The sequence below is a fragment of the Bos indicus genome, chromosome 8 (genome assembly GCF_029378745.1).
Source record: "Bos indicus isolate NIAB-ARS_2022 breed Sahiwal x Tharparkar chromosome 8, NIAB-ARS_B.indTharparkar_mat_pri_1.0, whole genome shotgun sequence".
NCBI classification, from domain to species: domain Eukaryota; kingdom Metazoa; phylum Chordata; class Mammalia; order Artiodactyla; family Bovidae; genus Bos; species Bos indicus.
The window spans coordinates 51,941,414-51,967,503 of NC_091767.1; the positions used below are offsets into that span (position 1 = coordinate 51,941,414).

The window sequence follows — 26,090 nt, forward strand, 5'->3', positions numbered from 1 at the left end:
TGACCATCTGGTGATGTCCGTGTGTAGAGTTAATCTTTTGTGTTACTGAAAGAGGTGTTTGCTATGACTCGAGTGTTCTCTTGGCAAAACTCTGTTAGCCTTTGTCCTGCTTCATTTTGTATACCAAGACCAAACTTATCTGTTACTCCAGATATTGCTTGACTGCCTACTTTTGCATTCCAATCTCCTATGATGAAAAGTGCATCTTTTTTTTTTTTTTGGGGGGGGGGTGTTATTTCTAAAAGATCTTGTAGGTCTTCATAGAACTGTTTAACTTTAGTTTCTTCGGCATCAATAGTTGAGGCATAGACTGGATTATTGTGATGTTGAATGGGTTGCCTTGGAAATGAACCGAGATCATTGTGTCATTTTTGAGATTGCTCCCAAGTACTGCATTTCGGATTCTTTTGTTGGCTATGAGGGCTACTCTATTTCTTCTAAGGGATTCTTGTCCACAGTAGTAGATATAATAGTCATCTGAATTAAATTTGCCCATTCCCATCCATGTTAGTTCACTGATGCCTCCTCTTAGCCCATTTCATATTTCTCTACCCCCTCCCCCCACCAGCAGTGAGAACCATACTTCTCATCAATATCACTAATGTAGTACTGCACTTACAAAAATGTATTGGAATTACAATACCAATACCACCACCATCCACAAACGTACTCCGGTGAAATTCAATATTTCTTTTTATTTTTAAAATGTATCCCTCTGAGGCAATACAGTCAGACTACTTGAATTGAAAGTTGCCCTAATAAATGCATTTTTCTTCTATGATTATGTCATTATCAATACACAGATTAGTTTGTTTCTGTCCTGTTCAGTTTTAGAGCTCCCTCTCCCATCATTATATATTTAACTCTGTTATTTAATTTTATTTTGAAATATGTAAAACATACATATCAAAGTGAGATACATAAAATACTATAAATGCATTTTTTTATTTTTTGCCTTTATCACTTAATATACCCTGGAAATTACTCCTTGTTAGTTCATAGAGATCCTTATTCTTTGTTTACAGCTGTGTTCTGGTAGACTTACCATAATTTATTTGATTAGACATCAGTGAATGTACAGTTAGCTTGTTTTCAATGTTTTGTTTTTACAAATAACTTCTCATTGAATAACCTTGTGCTATGATTTTATGTTGTTGGAGGTGTATTTTTACAGTGAATTCCTATGTGTGGGATTGCTCAGTCACAAGGTAGATGCATATATATTTTTAATGTTAGACCCCCCTCTGTAGGGGCTAGGCCAGATATATTCCCATCAGCCACGCTCAAGAGGACCTGCCCCCTTCACCTTGCTTGTCAGTTGCTTTATTTTTGGCTAGTTTGATATGTGAGAAATTATATTTCTGTGTGTTTTAGCTGATGTCAGAATCACAATGCCTGCTTTTGTATTATTGGCATTCAAATAACCCTTTATTCCTGGGCATTTGAATTACTGTATTTCAGGAGTTAGATTCTGCCTTGTGAGCCAGTTTTAATGCATTTTTTGGAGAGACTTAAGATCATTTACGTTTATAGATATAAAAAAGTCTCAATTTTGTCATGTTATTGTCACATTATGCTACATATATGATTTGTATTGTGTTACATTTACTGTGTTTCATTATGTGGTTGTTTTGGCTCTATTAAAATAATTTCTTCTGGCTTTTGGGAGGATTTATATCATTATTTGAGTGACCATTAAAAATAACTTAAATCCTCTCAGTTTCTGTATTCTCACTTAGGCTTCTATATTTGATATATCAACTTTAAAACATATCCTTTAACTCTTACCTCACTATTCATTAGCTTATTCGGTTTTATCATTTCTATTTCTTTTCCCCGTCCATTTTATGTTCATTTTTCTTTGTCAGAACACATACCTTATACTTACCCTTCTTCCATCCTTGTTCCCACCTTTGCTTTTATTCTTAAACTTACAATTAAATATATATTTCATGTGCACTCTCAGTTATTTTGCAGGTCATATCTTGATTGGATAGGCTTCCCTGGTGGCTAAGTCAGTAAAGAATCTACCTGCAGTTCAGGAGACCTGGGTTCAATCTCTGGGTCAGAAAGATCCCCTGGAGAAGGAAATGGCAACTCACTCCAGTATTCTTGTCAGGGAAATCCCATGGACAGAAGAGCCTGGAGGGCTACAGCTTATGGGGTCACAAGAGTCAGACACGACCTAGTGACTAAGCCACATCTTGATTGAATAAAGCCCATTCTCTACCAGACTACCTAGGAGGGGCTTGCAATAGTGGTTTTCCCTGAGATCTTCCGATGTGAAGAACTGACTCATTTGAAAAGACCCTGATGCTCAGAATGATTGAAGGCAGGAGGAGGAGGGGATGACAGAGTATAAGATAGTTTGATGGCATCACTGACTCAATGGACATGAGTAAGTTCCAGGAGTTGGTGATGGACAGGGAAGCCTGGAGTGCTGCAGTCCATGAGGTGACAAAGAGTCAGACACAACTGAACAACTGAACTGAACTCTTAATTGTATTAATGTAATTGTAAAGCCTTGATACTTGAAGAATATCTTGGTTGATTTTTCTTTCCTTGAAAGTGACTCTTCTTTTTTTTCAATCAATTTTCTTTAAAGAGTATTGTTAAAAATTAGATCTTTATGCCATTTTCTTTATTAGTTACTTGCTCTTGGGTCATTTTGACTTCTACTTTTTTTTGTCCTTTTCATGTATTTATGCCTTTTCTCAGTGTTCTTGATTATACTTTCAGTTGAATCAACTCTCTCAATTTTTAATTTCTACTTTATTTGCAAGATTAGTCAACTCTAGTTTCACATCTATGTTTTCTGTCCATGTATATTTTTAAATGTTTTATATGAGCTATAGTTTCATATCTACAGATTTTTATTTTAGTGTATTTCACTTTGCTTCAGGTGTTATGTTGCAGTTTTTTTCCTCTTGCATTTTTGAGCAGAATTTCTACAAACTGGAGTACTTAGATTCACTGTATATCATATTCTTGTAGAAATAGTGAATGAATATTTTTATACTGGTTTCCATTCACTTTGAAATGTTTTATTTTCTTAGCCCATTAGTAGCAGTTGTATATAGAAAGCTGTGGGAATTTGGATGACTTGTTAATAAGTTCCAGAGTTCAGTAGTGCTAGTATTTTGGTAAAGTTTATTTGTTTTGATCAATGTTTTTGGAAGGAGTTGAAGGAAGATGGTTTGTCTTGATTTTGTGATTTTCTTTTTATTTCGTTTCTTTACTTCTACTTTTCATCTCTTTCTTATATCCTTCTCTATCACCTCTTCAAGGAGTGTTCCTTTCAAGTTGCCCCCTCTCCCCAGAATCTCTGCTCCTTTGCACTACATGATTATTTTATCTGTTCTATCACCACTGGGATTCTGCTCTCTTTATCTCTGCTCAGTCTTCACCTGACTTTTTTTTGCCCCATGTCATCTCCAGAGCTGCTTCTGTAGGATTTGTGTGTTTTTCTCCTGCTAATGTGTAACTTGAGGTTTGTTATAATTTTTTTCTCCCAGCTAACCTGATCTGCCTCTTGAGAAATTTGTATGCAGGTCAGGAAGCAACAGTTAGAACTGGACATAGAACAACAGACTGGTTCCAAATAGGAAAAGGAGTACGTCAAGGCTGTATATTGTCACCCTGTTTATTTAAATTATATGCAGAGTACCTCATGAGAAACGCTGGACTGGAAGAAACACAAACTGGAATCAAGATTGCCAGGAGAAATATCAATAACCTCAGATATGCAGATGACACCACCCTTATGGCAGAAAGTGAAGAGGAACTCAAAGGCCTCTTGATGAAAGTGAAAGTGGAGAGTGAAAAAGTTGGCTTAAAGCTCAACATTCAGAAAACGAAGATCATGGCATCCGGTCCCACCACTTCATGGGAAATAGATGCAGAAACAGTGGAAACAGTGTCAGACTTTATTTTGGGGGGCTCCAAAATCACTGCAGATGGTGACTGCAGCTATGAAATTAGAAGACAGTTACTCCTTGGAAGGAAGCTTATGACCAACCTAGATAGCATATTCAAAAGCAGAGACATTACTTTGCCAACAAAGGTTCGTCTACTCAAGGCTGTGGGTTTTCCTGTGGTCATGTATGGATGTGAGAGTTGGACTGTGAAGAAGGCTGAGCGCCGAAGAATTGATGCTTTTGAACTGTGGTGTTGGAGGAGACTCTTGAGAGTCCCTTGGACTGCAAGGAGATCCAACCAGTCCATTCTGAAAGAGATCAGCCCTGGGATTTCTTTGGAAGGAATGATGCTAAAGCTGAAACTCCAGTACTTTGGCCACCTCATGCGAAGAGTTGACTCATTGGAAAAGACTCTGATGCTGGGAGGGATTGGGGACAAGAGGAGAAGGGGACGACAGAGGGTGAGATGGCTGGATGGCATCACTGACTCGATGGATGTGAGTCTGAGTGAACTCCGGGAGTTGGTGTTGGACGGGGAGGCCTGGCGTGCTGCGATTCATGGGGTCGCAAAGAGTCGGACACGACTGAGCGACTGATCTGACCTGACCTGATGATGTAGATATATTATCAGTATTTTAATATTTTTTCCTATTTGATCTATATTTGTGTATGTGTATTTTTTTTTTTTTTTTTTTTGCAGAAATTGCGATTTAGGTGGTTTTCATTATCCTACTGGAGCCAGGATTAGATTCTTCAGAGTCTATGCTGGATATGAAGAACAGTGAACACTGCATATTTCCTTCTCTTTAAATCTCTACTATAGCAATCTTAATTCTTCCTTGAGAAACATAGATGCAGTTGGCTAAACTACAAGACAAATTATTATCATTTTATAAAGAAGTTGTTATTCTGTTGCCCAGTTGTATCCAGCTCTTTGCAACACTGCCAGGCCTCCCTGTCCCTCACCATCCCCTGGAGTTTGCTCAAGTTCATGTTCATTGCATCGGTGATGCCATCCAGCCATCTCCTCCTCTGATGCCATTTTCTCCTTCTGCCCTCAGTCTTTCTTAGCATAAGGGATTTTTCCAAGGAGTCACCTGTTCGCATCAGATGACCAAAATACTGTAACTTACGCTTCAGCATCAATCCTTCCAGTGAATATTCAGGGTTGATCTCCCTTAAGATTAACTGGCTTGATCTCCTTGCTGTCCAAGGGAATTTCAGGAGTCTTCTCCCACACCACAGTTTGAAGGTATCAATTCTTTGGCGTTCTGCCTTCTTTACAGTCCACCTCTGAGTGACCACTGGGAAGAACCATAGCCTTGACTACACGAACCTTTGTTGGCAGAGTAATGTCTCTGCTTTTCAACACACTGTCTAGGTTTGTCAATGCTTTCCTCCCAAGAAACAATAGTCTTCTAACTTCATGGCTGCAGTCATTGTCCACAGTGATTTTAGAGTCTAAGAAGAGGAAATCTGTCACTACTTCTACTTTTCCCCCTTCTATTTGCCATGCAGTAATGGGGCCGGATGCCATGATATTAGATTTTTTAATATTTAGTCTTAAGCTGGCTCTTGCACTCTCCTCCTTCACCTTCATCAAGAAGCTCTTTAGTTCCTCTTCACTTGATAAAATTACCTTTTGTTAGATTAGTGGTACTAAGGATTGCCAGAGTTAGTAAATAAAAATACAAAGTGTCCAGTTAAATTTGAATTTCAGATAAACAATAAATAACTTTTTACTGTTTGTCAAGTAAACATCTAATACTAATATCGAGAGGCTTCTTCCTCTGTGAGGAAAAGCCTTTTTGTGACTTCTTCCTTCCTTCCTTCGTTCCCAGTTGGGATACTGGTGAGGAATATACTAAGGGCAGTGGTGGCAATTATCTTGCAACCAAGAGGCACTTTCAGAGGACAGAGGTCAGCTAAGCATGGTGGCTGAGCAAATACAAAGAATCTGGTTCCTTGATGTCATTAAGCTACTGCACCAAACTGGAAATCCCTGCTTCCTGATTTCTTAAGTGATAATTAGCTTTGTGACTGTGGTTCACTGGGCTTTCTTTTTTGTAGCTAAAAACATCCCAGACTATCCCTTTCTCACTGAAAAGTAACTTTAGGATTTATAGATGAATCACATCTTTTTAAATGCAGTTCGTTTTTTGCCTGTTTGCTCTCCTTAGTCTTTTGGATACAGTGATCTGTCACTTTGTAGTTCATCCCGTGCTTTCTTCCCTTTTACTGAAAGTAAGGTGCTGCTGAATGAATGGCAAGTGCGTAGGTGTTCCTGCCATGGTGGATGAGCAGCTCTTTGGATCTGTCCAACATGAAGTCTCCATCTTTCAACATCTTTCTCTACTTTTTTCTCTACTTTTTCCACTTTGGAAATTCCTATCCAAAGGTGTAAACATACCACTGTCAGATGTGGGAATGTTTTGGGCCATGATTGTCTGTGAAGTATTTATATTAGTTACTCGTAAAGAGCTTGCTAATTCGATAGGAAGGACTACAGATGCTTGGAAAACTATGTCCTAAAATGTGTATGTAGTCCTGTGAATGTGTCTGTGGAATGCTGAAACGTTAGTGTTGGATTTAATTGTGTTAACATTAGTGCTTTCATTAGCGAATGGAAAACGATGTGACTTGTGTTCCAAGAGTCCTATTCCAGTTTACCCTGAATATGCCCTTATAAGGGCTACTATAAAGTTCAGCTGTGTTTGTATAGCTCCTTTTCTGAAATTGTTGTTTTTCTTTAACAGAAGGAATTCTGTAGGATACTTTTAAAGCTAGTTGCTTGGTTAAATTCTTTAAAGGAGTCAACATTTTTTATTAATAAGGAAACGTTCGCAATTGCACTTACTAGTGTAGGATACAAATGACTTCAAATGACTTGGTTTTCTTACTCATTATACTTTAGGCTCTGGCGAGTCTCACCAGTCGAAGAGGCAATCTTCTCTGTAGGTTCCTTTATTGAGTAGCTAATCAAATGCATTATGGAATCCTAATCTTTCCTGAAGTATCTATACTTGTTACAGGAGAAGAAGCACTAGACATATTGGTCTGTCCAAGCAAAATGTTTCATTGTCCTTTCAAGCCACTTTGTAGATTTTATACTTGTTTATGTCTTCAAGTGGGCAATGAAAGCAAAGATGTCGGGGAGATTCCGATGATGATTTTTACTTAGTCTAGAAGGACCAATATTAAAGCAGGCTTTTTAGTAGCAATCTGAATTGATTTGGCTGATTGTCAGAGGTGAGATTTTTTTTTTTTTTTTGCTTTGCCGCATAGATTTATTTTTCTGTAGACGCCTCACAGTAGTAGCATGTGTCACACTCTTTATTGTTGTAGGTTTGTCTTAGAAAATGTTTTGATTTTACTTTGTCTTTGAAATGTGATAATATTTTTTGTTTTACTTTTTAAACTTTAAATGATAATAGGCCTGAAATTTCAATTTTGCTCTAACTTGCTTTTCTAAGGCTAGGGTTTATTGTCTGATACCTATTAACTGTAAAATTGTAAAGAACTTAAGGTATAAATTGAATAACACATTTCACTTGTTGCTATCCAAGTGCTCTTTTTTATTTTCTTTATGTTGTTCAGTTGCTCAGTTGTGTCCAACTCTTTGCAACCCCATGGACTGCAGAACACCAGGCTTCCCTAATCCTTCACCATCTCCCGGAGCTTGCTCAAACTCATGTCTACTGAGTTGGTGATGCCATCCAACTGTTGCATCCTCTGTCGTCCCCTTCTCCTCCCACCTTCAATCTTTCCCAACATCAGGGTCTTTTCTAATGAGTCGACTTCTCACATCTATTACCATAATCTCTAATTATATTGTTTATCTCATTTGTCTATTATCTGTCTACTCTAACTTGAATGTAGACTTTTTGAAGTCCACACCATGTGTTTTCTCATTCCCTGATGTAAGCTCAGCATCTAGAAATCATTTAATTAGCATTGGAAAATTAAAAACAAACTAATAAAACATAAGTGAATGAATGAAATGTTTTGACAGTTAACCAATGTAGAGAAATGTTAATGGATCTGCCATTCATCTAGCTATTATGGGACAAAATCATTATATAATAGATAATATGTCCTTCAGAAGGACTTGCAGATAACTCAACTGGGACAAGTTTGAATTAATTACTGAATCTTACACAGAAGGTTGAAAATTCTCCAGCTGTTCATGTGAATGAATGAGCCATCTTAAACTTCCATGTCAGTCAAGCCTTCAGATGCATGTAGCCTCAGTGAACATCTGACTGCAGCAACATAGAGACCCCAAGGGAGAGCCACCCAGCTGAGCCCTGCCAACCCATTGAACTATGTGCCATAATAATTTTTTCAGCCATTCAATTTTGGGATTATTGGTTTGTACTATACAGGAAAAAGAAAAAGTTAACAATATAAACCACATTTGTGGATACTAAGGAATTTCTCTCCAAGCAGTACAATTATTTTTTTATTCATTATAAATATCAGATCTCTTCTTTGATTCTATAAAAACATAAAGACTAGATTATATCTGAAGAATTAATGTCATCAGGAAAAAGGAAAGATTCATGGATGCCCAAGTGGGCTATTGTATTGACAGGAAAGCAAAGGTGAACTCAAATTTTGTCTGTAACTAATCGTGATCATGTGAGCTTTGACCACCCTGCCTCTCGTGACATAATCACTTAATCACTTAATTTTAAGAATAAGAATTTTGACACACTGATAATATTACTCCCTCTTCTCAGTGTTTCTATACCACAATTATTATAGATTCCTTATAGAACTAATATATTTGAGATAATGACGTGTTAAACAGCATAGTGAAAATTCTTCCAAACCTTCAGGAAGTTGAGTCAGTAATCTCATATATCCAGAGAGAAGCAAACCTAAAATCTTAAGACTTTGAAATTCCATATCCATTAATTTATATATATAAGTCCAACAGACTAACATGCCTTTTTTGTCCTTTTCAAGTATCTACTTTCATCTTTCTTGAGGTGAAAATTAAGGAAACCACTATTTAAGACCAGATTTATGCTGCTCTCTATGTTAACTTTAAATACATAGAGAAACTGAAGTTTATGTTCTATTAGGAAAGTTCCAGTGGTTCTTCTGGAAAGGTATGAGCTGTCTAACAGCTCTGGACATCACTTGACTGTGCGTAGCTCCACTGTCATGCAGATTTGACCCTCTCTTCCTCTTCCATCCTTCTGTGTCCTCTCCCTTATACATATGTTTCATTTTTTGACTTGGTCTTGATTGAAAATATCCTTTCGAAGAATTGACTTAGGGGCGTGGAAGTGTTCATAAGCTCTGCAGGATCCTGGAAAGGTACACCTCCTTCAATAGAAATTTGGAAAAAAAGAACATTAAAATATAATAAGCCTTGGAAGGTAAACCTGCATATGTTGTCTGTTTCCTTCACTGTCTATCCACTCTTGTCCCTCTGTCCATTCATCTGTCCATCCACCATCTAAGAGAAAATGATTATGTGGTCAAAACCTGATGGCAGAATGCTTGAAGGTTGGGAAATTCTGGAATAGGTTTATAGTAGTTCTTCATTATTTTTCTAACTGTAAAATGGATTTTTTTCCTTGCCTGAAAAATAGCTGCCTCTACTATTATGTTTCAGAAGAATATTGCCATTTATGAAACAATATAAATGAAGAAATATGACATATTAGGGTATTTGAAGATATCCCATATTTTCAAATGATATTCAGATTTTTCCTCCTTGACCTTAAAGGTCTCTAATATTATTTTTTTTAATGTTATCTGTCATTTCTTTTCGGAACTTCTGTGAAAACTTCTATTGAAAAATAGAAATAGCGGAGCAACTGAATTCTAAAGTCAGTTGCTAACCAACTATCTGAAGTATGCTGCATCCTACTCACTGTAAAGAAAAGGCAAAGTCCTCCAATCTATTGGCTTTTCTTCCTGAGATCTTGAAAAAAGAAGAGACAGGAGTTTCTGAGTTAGATTTCTACATAAAGGAGACAAGAGAGTAAGAGAGTTCTATGCAAGCAGAATTTTGTAAACTATGTAAAGAAGTTACATTTTAGAAATGAATGAGGTTTGTTATTTGCTAATGTTTGCATAATTATTAAATAATGCTGAGTCGCTTCTCAAATTCATTTTCTTGAACTCCAGTGTAGGAATTATTTCTTGGCTTTATAGACTCTTGAGGAAAACATTTCAATTGATATTATCCCTAAGCAAAGACAAATTACTAATTTACTAATTGCACAGTTTGGACAAAGAATAGTGTATTATGAATATTTGGTGCTTGATTCATAATCAGGAAAAGTCATTTGGTAACACCAAATGTCTCCTCAACTCATGGAAGAATTTACTGCATGACGTAGAAGAAAAATAGTATTAACATTAAGCCATTGACTGGATACCAGAGAAGGGTCAAGAAGTGTTTACTTTGAAGCATCATACCCTGTACTGTTCCAGAGGAAACAGACTTGCATCCCCAAATTCTTCTCTGGCCAGGAGAATCTTCCAAACAGCCTGTAAGGGGATAATGGCTCATGTGTCACAGTGTTGCATCTCTTCTGACATCTGCCAAGAGTGTTGAACATCATTAGCGGGGCATTAGTATACTCAGTACCCCCAAATGAATGTCCTTTTTTATTGGAATGTAGTTGTTAGCTTCTGCTGTACAACAATGTGAATCAGTCATATGTATACACATGTCCCCTCCTCTTGAATCTCCCTCCCCCCACCCCTATCCCACCCTTCTAGGTCATCATAGAGCACTGTGCTGAGCTCCCTATGCTATACTGCGGCTCCCACTAGCTAGCTATTTTACGCATGGTAGTGTACGTATGTCAATGCTACCATCTCAGTTCGTCCCACTCCCTCCTTTCCCCCATCCCTGAGTCCATAAATCTGTTCCCTCCATCTGCATTTCTATTCCTGCTCTGCAAATAGGTTCATCAGTACCATTTTTCTAGATTACATATATATGTGTTAATATATATTAATTTATCCCAAGGGCTTCCCTGGTGGCTCAGATGGTAAAGAATCCACCTTCAATGCAGGAGACCTGGGTTTGATCCCTGGGTTGGGAAGATCCCCTGGAGAAGGGATTCCAGCATTCTGGCCTGGAGAATTCCATGGACTGTATAGTCCATGGGGTCACAAAGAGTCGGACATGACTGAGCGACTTTCAGTTCCATATACAATATTTGTTTTTCTCTTTCTGACTTATTTCACTCTGTATGACAGGTTCTAGGTTCAGCCACATCATGGGTGACTCAATTTTGTTGCTTTTTATGAATGAGGAAATATTTCATTGATGGTCCTTTTTTCTTGTATAATTCCTGGTGAAGGCTTTAGTCCTTGCACATTTCCTATTATTTCTTGAATCTTTTGGTATTTTTTAAATCTTTTGTTGGTAAAGTTGAATAACTAGATGCCCTATTATGGGCCATGAGCAAAAGAAAAGATTTCTAGATCTTATTTGAACCTTTTCTATTACCTCCATTTACGTGTTACCTATGTAAATTTTCTTCTGCATTTTATCTCAGAATTTACTTCTGCCTTCTCCATTGAATATCAATTTATAAATTGTTGAGCACTTTTACTAGGAACTCCAGAGGTTATTAAAATTTGTAATGACGACTTCATTACTACAAGAAGCTTGAAATTTCATTGAGAAGATAAAACCTATATAAAATTAGAAATTGCTGATATGAGGGCTGCGTGGGATGAGCAGGAAAGCACTGAGCTTCCTGTGAAGGGAATTAATCCCAGGGAACTTTGAATTTGCTTTCAAATTGTATATTTGATACATTAAGCATTCTTACTGTGCCTCCTCCTCAACTACAAAATCAATTCTTTTTTGCTTCTAGATAAGCTATCAATAGTTCACCTTGATTTGCTGATTTCTCACCCTTTCTTTCTGGCTTGGCTTAGTTTCCTCAGACTTATAACTTTATGTGTTAGTTGGTTTTTGCTGTATAAAGACCACTCCCGAAATTTTGTAGTTTAAGGCAACAGCTGTTTGTTAGATTTATGATTCTGCATGTCTGAAATTGGAGCTGAATTTGACTCACAGATGCATCTGTGAGCCATTCTAGGTCAGCTGGGGGCTAACTTGTTTGGTGTGAGTTCAGCTGGGACAGTTTTATCTGTTCCATATAGTCTCCCGGCTGCTAGCAGGCTACCTTGGCTTGTACACATGGCAGCCAGGAAGAATGTAGGAAGTATGGAAATGGAGCACTGTTACTTCTGCTACACTCTTTTGGCCAAAGCAAGTCACCAGGCCCACCCAGAATCAAAAGGTGAAGAAAAACCCTCTTGCTTCATGAGGAGTTCATGTGCTATAGGCACAGGGAATGGTGGAAATTGGGTCCGTGTTTGCTGTCAGCCACAGGTGGTGATGACCTTGAATTTGCTAAGACCGTCAAATGTATACACTATATATATATGGCCCTTAGGGAATTTGCACTCTGAGGCAACAAATGGCACTAGACAGTGTGTGCTCATTGCCAGCTTGTGAAGCAGCTCAGAGGCCAAGATGTTCGTGCTTTATGGATGTGAAATAGATTTGAGGTGGGAAATGACAGCATGATGCCAATATTTTAGGAAGAATTCACTTGTGGATCTGGGCAGAAAGAAACTTTAGATCCACATATCCAATCACTATATAGGCTACTCCTGTTGGATGTTATTTAAATTTCTGTGTCTCTAAAACTGAACTCACTATTTTCATTCTCCAGCCAAATTTTTCCCTCTTCCTGTGTTCCTTTTCTCAATAAGTGATCGTTTGCTCTGTAGTCCAAGCCAGATATTTGATCTTTCTTGATTCCTCTCTCTTCTCTCACCATATTCATTCACTGTTGTTATCAACAAATCTGTAGAATGCCTGAAAGTGAAAGTGAAGTCACTCAGTTGTATCCGACTCTTAGCGACCCCATGGACTGCAGCCTATCAGGCTCCTCCATCCATGGGGTTTTCCAGGCAAGAGTACTGGAGTGGAGTGCCATCGCCTTCTCCAGTCTTAGTGCTACCCAGCTCTTTAAGGCAGTGAGCTCTCTGGGGTTGGACAAATCAAGGTAGAAGGAGGATTACCACCGGCTGGGAATGTTGTCAAACGATTAAGAATTTGGATCACCTGATGTTTCAGGTTACTCCCCACTATTGTTTCTTTAGGCAAAACTTGCAATGGATACACATGTTGCCATGAAAACTCATGATTTTATGTAGAATGCCTGTTGTATATCAAATACTATGGTTTCTACGGTTCCACTAATCTAGACCTCTGTCATCTCTCAATCACTAGTTCTCTCTTCAGGTTTGGTCTCCATGCTTTCCTATATGTTCGGGAAGACCCATAATGACTTCTTAAAACTCAATCTGTTCTTTCGGTTGGTATATAATTATTGAACTTCTGTGTGTTAGACAATGCAAATACAGAAAAAACAAGGCAGAGTGACTGCCTTCATGGAGTTTACAATCCAGTGTGGGAGACAAACAGTAAAGATTCAAATCGATAGATAATGTGGTAGGCAGGAGTGCTATGAAGAAAGGGAAATCAGAGTCAAGGGCAGAGAGTGACACAGAATGCTATCTCAGATAGGTTTACTAGGAAGAGCCTCTCTTAGGAGGTGATATTGGGGCACAAGAGAGAGAGCCTCGCAGACTCTGAGGAAGAACATCCACATGTGGGAGAATAGTAAGTGTCAAGGCTCTGAGGTGGGAGTAGGGTTGGAGAGGGAGAGGACAGTGTGGTGGAATGGAGTGAATGGGAATGAGAGGGATGGGTCAGAAGGTCAGGGAGACAGCTCCAGATCAGGTCACGAGCACTTTATAGGCTGTAGAATAGACAGGGAGTATATTGGAAGTGTGAGGTAAAGTCACTGGGAATTATTGGAATATTTATTGAGAATAACTCTGACACAGTTTATAAAGATCACTATTACTACTGTATGCAAAATAGACCTTAGAGGAATAAGAGATGATAGTAGCTAAAGTTGGTTTGTAGCCATGAAAATAGTGGGAAGAGGTCAGGTTCTATAGCTGTTGGGAAGGATTTGCTGATGGGTGTCTATAGAGGAGAGCAGCTGTAGATGCCATGCACTGTTGTAGGGGAGGCGAGAAGCCTGGGCCTGAGCAGCTTTGGAGAGGTCAGAGAGGGTGGAGATCAAGTGTTTTTCTTGAGAATTAAGTTTAAGACGCACTTTAGGCATCCAAACCATGTCCGTCCCTATCTTACAACTCTTGAATGGTCTTTTCATCAAATTATGATAAAGTTCAAAAATTAGGGGGGGAAAAAAACATGGCTTGTAGGAACGTTTGCAGTCTGGCCTCTCCAGTTTCATCTCTCTCCATTTTTCTCATCTTCCCCCCACCTCTCACATCTGTATCCTTCAGCGGTACTGAATTTTTTTCCATTTTTTGAGCATTCCAGTCTCTCTTGGATTATTCTATACCCTCATAAAAAATAAACACATCCACTTTTTAAAAATTTATTTTTAATTGGAGGATAATTGCTTTACAAAGTCGTGCTGGTTTCTGCCATACAATGTGAAGTAGCCATAAGTATATACATGTTCCCTCCCTCTTGAACCTCCCTCCCTCCCTCCTCCTCTAGATTGTCACAGAGCATCAGGTTGAGCTCTGTGAACACATTCTCCTTGTCACTTGCTTGCCCTCTGGCTAGTCAACCCATATTTGGGGGCTTAAATGTCATTTTCTCTCAGAAGTGGTCTCAGCCTTCCCACACATTCCCCTGACTGGGTTCCATGTTCCCACAATACCCTGAGAACTCCTGTTACAATACTTGTGTTGTTTTGGGGAAAAAAAAAAAAGAAAGAAAAGTAAGCTCCTTGTTTGTCATACAAACTGGACTTCAAGGACTTGAGTGTAATAACGTTGCTTTGACCATATAGTGGCCAGAATGTAGTAGGGGATTGATAAAATTGTTTTAATGCCAGGAGGTTAGATTGAAAATCTAAACTGAGTTAAAGATTAAAAGTAGTGGATCAGAACCAATGACCTGAACTGCAAGGTGCTGTGAAAATCAAAGGAAACAGGAGAGAAGGAGGTGTGGTTTAAGATCCAGATTTCCAGATCTGAAATCTGGATCTGGTTTTTTAATCTGAGCTATTTGAGAATAGTGAGAACCATAGCACATGCAGAGGACCATATATGTAAAGGTAAGCTCAGTCTTAGTGTTGCAAAAATATCCAGTAAGTTTCAGAGACTGGTTACCCTTTATCATCATGGTCAGGTAATGTAGCTGAAACCGGGTCTCCAAACAATAAGACAAGACATGTTGAAATTCCTTAAAGAAAACAAGATTTTTTTATTGCTGTTGTTGTTGGCTTATTGTTTTTACTTTCTTAAATGTTTTTAGTACTGAAAGTTTCTAATTCAAGATGTATCAGGCTTGGAAAGATTCAAAGAGGATCACAAAATTTACAAATGAGAGAAAGCTTGTCCACTAAACTAAATTCATAGATCATCCAGTTACCCTTTGGCTGCTCTGTGAAATTCATCTTCTTTTCTTCTAAAAGACTAATTTTTAAAGAGAAGTTTTAACTTCACAACAAATGGAGAGGAAAGTACAGAGATTTCCCATATGCCGCCTACCCTGACACATACACAGCCTCCCTCAATATCAACATCTCCCTCTAGAGCGATACATTTGTTGCAGTTGATGAACCTGCATTGACACATCTTATACCCTAGATCTGTAGTTTACATTAAGATTCACTCTTCGTGGTGTTCATTCTGTGGGTTTAGACAAATGTACAGTGATGTGTATTCATCATTATAGTTTCATACAGAGCACTTCCACTGCCCTAAAAATCTTTAGTGCTCTCCTGTTTGTCCCCTGATCCTCAGTCCCTATCAACCACTGATCTTTTTACTTCCTCCATAGTTTTGCCTTTTCCAGAATGCCATATAGTTGGAAACATACATTTTTTAGCCTTTTCAGATTGACTTCTTTTACTCAGTCATATGCATTTAAGTTTCCTCCCAGTCTTTTCATGGCTTGCTAGCTCATCTCTTTTTAAGCACCAAATAATATTTCATTTTCCATGGCACCACAGTTTATCTATCTATTCATCCTCAGACATCTTGGTTGCTGCCAAGTTTGGGCAATTATGAATAAAGCTGCTGTAGTATCCCTTTGCAGGTTTTTATGTGGAACTAAATTTTCGGCTACTTTAGGTAAATGCCAAGGAACACAGTTGCTGGATCCATATGGTTAAGAGTATATTTAGTTTTCTAAGAAACTTCCAAGCAATCTTCTGAAGTGACTATATGATTTTAATTTCTACCAGCAATGAATGAGAGAGTTCCTGTTGCTCTACGTCTTCACCAACATTTGGTGGTGTCAGTGTTCTGGATTTTAGCCATTCTAATAGGTGTTTTAATCTGCATTTGTCTGGTGACATATGATTTGGAACATCTTTTCATATGCTTATTTACTTTATGTGTATCATCTTTTTCAGTGAGGTGTCTATAAAGGTCCCTGGCTCATTTTTTAATTGACTTTTTTTTTCTTCCCGTTGAGTTTGAGAGTACTTTGTACATTTCGAACAACAGTCCTTTTGCAACTATTTTTTCCTGTCCTATGGCTTGTCCTCTCCTTCTCTTGACATTGTCTTTCATGGAGCAGAAGTTTCCATCTCTTCAGTAATTTCTTTCATGCATTATGTCCTTAGTGTTGTATCTAAAAAGTCATCAACATACACAAGATCATCTAGATTTTTCTCCTATGTTATCTTCTAGGATTTCGTTTTAGTTTTGCATTTCATATTAAAGTCTATGAGCTATTTTGAGTTAATTGTCACAAAAGATGTGATTCTTTTTTTAAATTTTATTTATTCGTTTATTTGGATGTGGTGGGTCTTCGTTACTGCTCACAGGCTTTCTGTGTCTTCTGCAACAGTGGGCTACTCATTGTGGTGCCTTCTCTTGGAGAAGGCAATGGCAAACCACTCCAGTATTCTTGCCTGGAAAATCCCATGGATGGAGGAGCCTGGTAGGCTACAGTCCATGGGGTCGCAAAGAATCGGACACGACTGAGCAACTTCACTCTCACTTTCTCTTGTTGCAGATCACCGCCTTATAGGGTGCCCAGGCTTCAGTAGTGACACATGGAATCTAGAACACGGGCTTAGTAGCACTTGGCGTGTGGGCTTAGTTGCTTCGTGGCATGTGGGATCTTCCCAGACCAGAGCTTGAACCCATGTCCCCTGCATTGGCAAGTGGATTCTTAACCCATGGACTGCCAGGGAAGTCCCCCCACTTTTGTTTTTTTGCATGTGGACATCTAGTTGTTCCATCACCATTTGTTGAAGGGACTATCTTAGGTCCATTATATTGCCTTCACTCCTTTGTCAAAGATCTACTGACTATGCTGCCTCAGTTTTTTTGATTCTCATTTATGAGTGGAGTTTTAGGAGCTAGGTTTATTTTCATTATCCTCTATTTGGCATTTTTATACAACATTTCTTCTAATTTTTTTTATTAAAAAAATTTTTTTTTGGTATTAAGTGGGACGCTCTTAAAATTTTGTGAGTGAGATATAATTTTCCACCAGTTAAATTGTGTTGGCCAAAAAGTTCATTTGGTCAACCCATATTATGTGTGCTTAGTCACTAAGTCATGTCCAGCTCTTTGCAACCCCATGGACTGTAGCCTGCCAGGCTCCTGTGTCCTTGGAATTCTCTAGGTCAGAATACTGGAGTGGGTAGCTGTTCTCTTCTCCAGGGGATCTTCCCAACCCAGGGATTGAATCCAGGTCTCCCACATTGCAGGCAGATTCTTTACTGTCTGAGCCACCAGGGAAGCCTCAACCCATGTGATGGTAGATGTAATTCATGGTTCCAGCAGAGTTGGCATACTAGTATAAATATGTGAAGTAAAACATGATGATTCATAGGGGGTCATTTGACCAATGTACTAGAAAATAGTTGGACACCATTCTCTCTTCCTACACCCTGTTTGTAATCTCCAACCACCAGCTGAGGCCCCAGCCACAAATAAAAACTATTCTGATCATCTTAGCTATCCTTACAAAGATCAATTGTCCTTTCAAGTTTGCCTAACCTAAATCTCAAAATAATGAAGAGAATCATCATTTCATAGTAATCTATTTCTCCTTAGAACATAGGACTGCTTGGTTTTGAATCCTAATTCTGCTATTGACCAGCTGTTTGACCTCTAGAAGGTTAAAGGCTGATTAAGTCCTGTGTTCTTTAGCTGTTAAAAGGAGATAATAAAAGTACCTCCCTCCAGCTATTCTGAGTCTTACATAAAGCTAGTTCATATAAAGGGATTAGTACAATGCTTGGCTATGGTAAGAATCTAGATGTCAGTTCTATGTCCACTTAAAGGAGTAACGATTCTATTTTTTTCCATTTCTTAGAACCTTAGACTCCAGATTTTACAAAGAATTCCAGGCATATTTACACCTTAATAAGTTAACTAGATATGTTTCTGAGTTTGTCTATAAAATAGATTTTTACATTTTAATTATTTTTATTGAAGTATAGTTGATTTACAATGTTGTGTTAGTTTCTGGTATTCAGAATATATATTTTCTTTTTTTCCGATTATTTTCCATTATAGATAATTATAAGACATTGAACATTGTGTCCTATGCTATCCAGTAGGACTTTGTTTTTTATCGATTTTATATAATTAGTGTGTATCTATTAATCCCAAGATCCTAATTTATCCCTCCCTTGCTTCCCCCATTTGGTAACCACAAATTTATTTCCTGGGTCTTTGAGTCTGTTTCTTAAAGCAGATATTTATATTTAATTCTACTCTTTTATTATCATTGTATAGTCAGAGATGCAGTCTTATGAACCACTGTATCAATGACAATGAACAACAGATGTTTTCAATGTTAACAGGCTATTGGCAGCATATAAATTGGCAGTTCATTAGAGACCTTAAGAACCTGGAAAAGTTTAAAAACAATGACACTGAGGGTTCCTCCCCACCCCCCAGTCTGAAGAAAATGATGGTGAGAGCATAACAAAGGTGTTTATTTTGGGTACAAACTGTTCTTTCATTGAGCAAGCACTGTGATATGTTTATAAAGACACAAGAGAAGTGGACACACCCAGAGTGGTTTATAAGCAAAATAGCTCATAGCCCTGGTATGGAAGAGGCTGTTTCTAGAACTCACAGAACAATCTCCCTAAAATTTCATTCCTGAAAAGAATAAAAGGTTTTACAGATAAGAACACTGAGAGACCATGTAGTAACCATTGTTTCTGCACATATTTGCTGCTTTGTGTCCTTTCTAAATACTTTGTCATCTACATGTAGACCATCATTGAAACACAAGACATTTTTCAAAGCTGAAGGTACCTAAATTTACTGTGAATATTTATTGTACCTATACAGCGCAAATATGTGTTTTTCATCTGCTTCAAATAAGCTGGAAGTTTCTGACCCATCCCTTTTTTGAATACCAGTCTGGGGACTGCATATGTGGTAACAGAATTCCAGAAACTAGTTTTATTAGTTCCTCCAGTTCTCAACATGGCGGACTGAGTATGAGGAAGTCATAGTTAATATGTGCTCCTTTGGCCTTTGGGTGATGCTCTAACATAGATTGCTGTCAAATAAATAGAGTCCAATTTAAAGACCATTTTGATCAGGCAGTTAAGGAAATGATTAATTCCTTTTCACTTGGGCCATGTTGACTGGAATCGATATTCTCTTCAGTCTTTGCTCTTTGGGTATCTTGGGCATATGAAACAACATTAGAAACACGTTCAGAAGCCTGGACCACTTGAAATAGGTATTAAAAATCTAAAGGTCACATTCAGGTTAAAGGGTCCTGATTTAAGGGTCCACTAATCTTATGACTTGCAGAAACACCCCTGGCTCTCATTATCTTTTTTTCTTTGACATTTCAGCCACCTGCAATAGTAAATTATCCATATGAAAGTATCAATTGGGTATTTCCCCTCCTGCCTCTTTCTCCTGTATCATGTTGGCAGATGAAAAGAAAAAGTGGTACAAAAATATTTAATGGTGAAGTCAGATTCAACAAAAGCAGAGGTGGAAGAAAGAAGCCTAATTGCTCCACTTTGAACACACATGTTTTCCATACACGGCTGGTTTTCTTCAATTTTCATAATTGCAATTTCAGGCAGCATCCTTCCACTCCAGGACGGTCATCCCATGTGTGGGTGACCCATTTCCTGTACACTTCCTTCCTCCGGCCCACTTCTTGGCTACATTAACATTACTTCATGTCACAAATGATACCACAGGTGGCCAGAACAGGTTTTGAAAAAGGAAAAAATGAAATAGAAACCTGTCAGAGTTGCTTTCTGTTAAATTAAAATATTTGATTAGGTGCGGCCCAAACTATTGGCCAGAATGAGACTTCCGAAAAACATTGGCATTTTGGAAACCTGCACTATTTCTTTCGTGATCTATTAACCAAGCATTAGCTGGCTGGGCTATCTCTGACGAGGTCAGAGGAGCAAGTATTTGGCAGTTGTGAACTTGGATATAAAGTGAGAATATGCCCTCACTTTTGGGGTGTAATTGATCAGCTAATATTGACTGAAGTCCTAGATTAGAATTGGTTTAATGCATAGTCTTCTAGGGGCTTACAGTCAAAGGAGACAAAATTTACATACACGTTTCAACAGTCAACCATAGTGAAGCAGAATTCAGTGTGTAGGGGTTAGATTGTGTAGAACAAAATATATGTATGTGTCTGTCTGTCTTCATTCCTAAGAGAAGAGATAGCCAACTAGGCTGAAGAATGAAGGAAAGCTTTTTGGGAAGAAGTTGTTCCCAAGCTGTACTCCAAAAACTGGGGAGCAAGGGGAGAATGGAATTTGGGTCAGTGTGTGCAGGGCCTCAAGTGCCAGAAGGAATCAAGAAAGTAACAGAAAGTTGCAAATGTTCATAAAATATATAAGCCTCTATTTTCAACAAAATTGATATTATCTGTGTTGAAAGATGGGTATACCATTTGTTAGAATGAATCCATAAAACTACTCAAGTGTACTTATAATGTTCAACAAAAGGCAATCTCCTTTGGAGAATAAATTAACAAATTCGTGTCAGGAGATACTAGAGGTGTCTGCCACTTGTTACTATGTGACATTGAGGGATGAAATTTGGAAAGAGGTAAGCTTCCATTTTGTTGTTGTTCAGTCTCTGAGTCATGTCCGGCTGTTTGTCACCCCATGGACTGCAGGCTTTCCTGTCCTTCACTGTCTCCCAGAGTTTGCTCAAACTCATGTCCATTGAGTTGATGATGCCATTTCATCCTCTGTCGCCCCCTTCTCCTCCTGCCTTCAGTCTTTACCAGCATCAGAGTCTTTTCCAATGAGTTGGCTCTTCGCCTCAGGTGGCCAAAGTATTGGAGCTTCAGCGTTAGACCTTCCAGTGAATATTCAGGGTTGATTTCCTTTAGAATTGACTGGTTTGATCTTGCTGTCTAAGGGACTCTCAAGGACTTTCATTTAGGTTGTATTTAAAATAGAAGTCAAGTCATGGCTACAAAGCTCAGGATGACCTGACTTCTGTTATCCCTTCTAACCTGCTACTTTCTGTGCCATTTCCCCTCACATCCACTAATCTTGCCTGGAAAATCCCATGGACGGAGGAGCTTGGCGAGCTGCAGTCCATGGGGTTGCAAAGAGTTGGACACGGCTGAGCTACTAAGCACAAGCACTACCAAGATGAGCTCTGAGCTCTTGGGCAAGCCAGCTCTTTCTCTTCAGACATATCTCAACTCACATTTCACTTTCTCAAAAACTGGGGTCTTTTTTTGACCATCCTTCCGAGAGAGGTGTGTACTCAGTCCCCTCAGTATTGACTGCCATATTACCCTCTTCAATTCCTTTAAAACATAAGGAGTGCTACAAATAGTCTTCTTTGTTTTCTTTAGCACCTGGGTTTCCCATTTAGAGAGGTCACGAGGACAGGGGACCTCATTGTCCTTGTTCACTGCTATTCCCCCGCGTGCAATAAGCGCTCAGCAAAGTATGTGTTAGATGAATCCGTGTCAGTGGGGTCGTCATTATTCCTCGAGCCTACAGAGCACGCGTTCTCCTCCCCTCCTGAAGTGCTGAACAGTTACAAAGCCGGAGGAAGATAGTGAATGGTGTGGACCTGGGGTGGCTTGCGTTGCCATGGCAGTAGGCTAGAGTGGCACATCCCTTTTCCTTTGTTCCTCTAACTGAGCCTTAAGAACCTGGAAAACAATACCACTCAGAGGGATATTTCACAGAGATGGACTTTGAAGGAATAATTGTGTGGGTTGGATGAATGCTAGTCAATTATATTGGGAAGAACTGCGGTTTAATTCATCTCTTGATGTGTTTGTATGTTGTAGCCATTGTGGAATGAAATCACTACGCATAATGAGCTAAGGTTCACTGGCTCTTCAGCCTGCCCTTCAAAGCCCTCACACACATTTTCCTGTGTCTGTCCCCCGTCTGGACTGTGCACTCCTCTTCCCTCCCTTCTCAAAGTAGTGCTGAATGACTCTGTTCACCCCCTGCAAATTATGGTGCAATGCTCATTGTTAATTTACTGAAAGAAGTTTGAGGAGATTGTTATTTTTTTCTCTTTTCGGGTTTCTCACAGCAGTGGCACACCTCTGGCTGACACTGTACAGAAGCTGCTGAGGTTTTTCTCATTTGTAGCCAGGCTTTACTAGGTGCCTGGTTAAGAAATTATAATGTTCTTCTGTTATCTAGTTTGGGTTTATAAATGAAATGCTACAAGGCCTTTTTTATGTGTCATTAATAAATGCTAACAATAAAATGGTGCACTCATTGCTCTGCTGTTGAGATACCTTATCGTGTTTTCCCAAAGGATCTAAGGCAGACCTGGCAGAAGAGATTTCTGTTTCTCTTGCCTTACCCACATCTCTCCTTCCCCCCTTCCCCTGTTGTCATGTTGGAGATCTGTGCTTCTACTTGAACAGGCAATCCGCCAAATTAATGTATTGTCTTAAGTAGGTAATTCTCGCATCTCCTCTCCGTTTTTGTAATCTGCAATGTCCAATTCTCCCTCTTCCTCCTCTAGCACTGCAGTGACAACACGCATCCCTGCCAGTCAGACATGAACATCGAAGGAGCCTGGAAGAGAGGCTACACGGGAAAGAACATCGTGGTCACTATCCTGGACGACGGCATCGAGAGGACCCATCCAGATCTGATGCAAAACTATGTGAGTGTTTACTGTGGTCACAATGCCTTCCCTCCTGGGAAACAATGGAACTCACGTGAGGATGATCAAAATGGGGGAAGGCATGGAGCTTTCCCAGGTGGCTCAGGGGTAAATATTCCACCTGCCAATGCAGGAGATGCAGGTGCCATCCCTGGGTTAGGAAGATCCCCTAGAGAAGGAAATGGTAACCAACTCCAGTATTCTTGCCTGGGAAGTCCCATGGACAGAGGAGCCTGACAGTCCACAGTCCATCTACAGTCCACGGGGTCACAAAAGAGTCAGACACAACTTAGTGACTAAACAACAACAAAAGGAGGAAAGTCACTGAAAAATAGCTGTTATGTATTGCTCCCATCTTACAGAAGATTCTCTCAGAGGACAGGAATCAGGAGATAATGCTATCCACTTTCCTGTGCCTTTGATATTGTGATGACAAAAAGCAGGTGATAAGGTAGCAGAAACCCCAGCTGCTGCTGCCAACAGCTGCTCCTCTCAACAATTCATCCATGCAGCCAGATAACACTCCTACTTTCCTTTATGGAGAAAGTGTACTTATAACTCTTCTCAAGTTGTTCTGTGAGTCTCTTTCTCTCTCTGCCTCTACCCCTATTAAAGGACAATAATGAATATTCTCCCCATAGTCCTCAGGAATCAGCCAATTCCCTTGTTTAAGAAAGAACCATGATTCCAGGACTCAGAACATATGGTAAGCCTGAGATCACAGAGCAAGTGAAAGGGCTGAGACTCAGTACTTTCACTGAAAACCACAGTCCTGATGCCCAGTGCTCAGTGGACACAGGTCGGTTTCTGTCCCTGGGGTTTCTCAGTCCGCTTTACCTCTGTGATATTTCCTGCCTGTAAATAGGTCAGTGACCCTTCTGTCCCCTACTCTCCAAACATATCCTTTCCACCAGCTTCTCCCTAAGTTTGGTTCAGTTCGGTTCAGTTCAGTTCAGTCTCTTAGTCATGTCTGACTCTTTGCGACCCTGTGAATTGCAGCACGCCAGGCCTCCCTGTCCATCACCATCTCCCGGAGTTCACTCAAACTCACGTCCATCGAGTCAGTGATGCCATCCAGCCATCTCATCCTCTGTCGTCCCCTTCTCCTCTTGCCCCTAATCCCTCCCAGCATCAGAGTCTTTTCCAATGAGTCAACTCTTCGCATGAGGTGGCCAAAGTACTGGAGTTTCAGCTTTAGCATCATTCCTTCCAAAGAACACCCAGGGCTGATTTCCTTCAGAATGGACTGGTTGGATCTCCTTGCAGTCCAAGGGACTCTCAAGAGTCTTCTCCAACACCACAGTTCAAAAGCATCAATTCTTCGGCGCTCAGCTTTCTTCACAGTCCAACTCTCACATCCGTACATGACCAATGGAAAAACCATAGCCTTGACTAGATGGACCTTTGTTGGCAAAGTAATGTCTCTGCTTTTGAATATGCTATCTAGGTTGGTCATAACTTTCCTTCCAAGGAGTAAGTGTCTTTTAATTTCATGGCTGCAATCACCATCTGCAGTGATTTTGGAGCCCCCCCAAAATAAACTCTGACACTGTTTCCACTGTTTCCCCATCTATTTCCCATGAAGTGATGGGACCAGATGCCATGATCTTCATTTTCTGAATGTTGAGCTTTAAGCCAACTTTTTCACTCTCCTCTTTCACTTTCATCAAGAGGCTTTTTAGTTCCTCTTCACTTTCTACCATAAGGGTGGTGTCATCTGCATATCTGAGGTTATTGATATTTCTCCTGGCAATCTTGATTCCAGCTTGTGCTTCTTCCAGCCCAGCGTTTCTCATGATGTACTCTGCATAGAAGTTAAATAAGCAGGGTGACAGTATACATCCTTGACGTACTCCTTTTCCTATTTGGAACCAATCTCTTGTTCCATGTCCAGTTCTAACTGTTGCCTCCTGACCTGCATATAGGTTTCTCAAGAGGCAGTCAGGTGGTCTGGAAGTTTGGTTAGAAGTCCGTAAGTATCTCCTAATATGCCATTCTCTGCTCCAAATGTGTGTTTCCTGATACCTCAGTGTTCTCCCTAAAATATTCATTTTGTTGCTGAAGAGCCTCCAGTGACTCCCTAGTATCTGCAGATGTAACTCTCTGATTGCTGTCAGGACCCTGCAGAAACTCCTGGTGGAGCCCACTCATACCAGTGCCTTCCACATTGCCTTCTGATCTCTTTCCTGTTGACGACTATTTCCACTAGAACACTGGTATTGCTGCAAACCCATCAAGACTTCAGTCACTTTTACCCATGTCCCTCTCTATACTTCATGACTTCTTTTAATTCCAAAACTTTGGTTGTGTGAGTTTCCCTATAATGTTTTCATGTTGTTATTGAAAAAAAAAATGAAGTTGGTGATTTTCTATCAGCTTATGAATTTCCTTTCACAGCCTTGAAAAGACAAGCAGCTCTAAATCATGATGAAATCAGGACTCATATTGACCCTTAAGGAGGAAAGTCAGGGGCCAGGATTTGCCCTGTGTTTACAGAAGAGCCCCACAGAAAATTCTAAGCTATAACTCAGAGGACTACACCTCCAGATTTTTTTCTTCTCTCCTATTGGGTTGGCCAAAAGTTTCCTCAAGTTTTCATGTAATATTGTATTGAAAAACCTGGATGAACTTTTGGGTCAACCCAATATATCCAACCAGTCCATTCTGAAGGAGATCAGCCCTGGGATTTCTTTGGAAGGAATGATGCTAAAGCTGAAACTCTGGTACTTTGGCCACCTCCTGCGAAGAGTTGACTCATTGGAAAAGATTCTGATGCTGGGAGGGATTGAGGGCAGGAGGAAAAGGGGACGACAGAGGATGAGATGGCTGGCAGGCATCACTGACTCGATGGACGTGAGTCTGAGTGAACTCCGGGAGTTGGTGATGGACAGGGAGGCCTGGCGTGCTGCGATTCATGGGGTCACAAAGAGTCGGACACGACTGAGCAACTGAACTGAACTGAATTGAATATATTCATGG

The 26,090-nt window shown here is 39.6% G+C and overlaps 1 protein-coding gene across 5 annotated transcripts in view; it reads left to right on the top strand.

Moving 5' to 3' along the window:
* Positions 1 to 26,090, top strand: part of PCSK5 (proprotein convertase subtilisin/kexin type 5) — a 519,845-nt gene that overhangs the window by 116,393 nt on the left and 377,362 nt on the right. For all 5 annotated transcript variants that reach the window (XM_070794669.1, XM_070794670.1, XM_019966083.2 and 2 more), the window contains exon 4: positions 22,968 to 23,111. In XM_070794669.1, the coding sequence (XP_070650770.1) occupies positions 22,968 to 23,111 (144 nt within the window). The remainder of the gene's footprint in view (positions 1 to 22,967; positions 23,112 to 26,090) is intronic.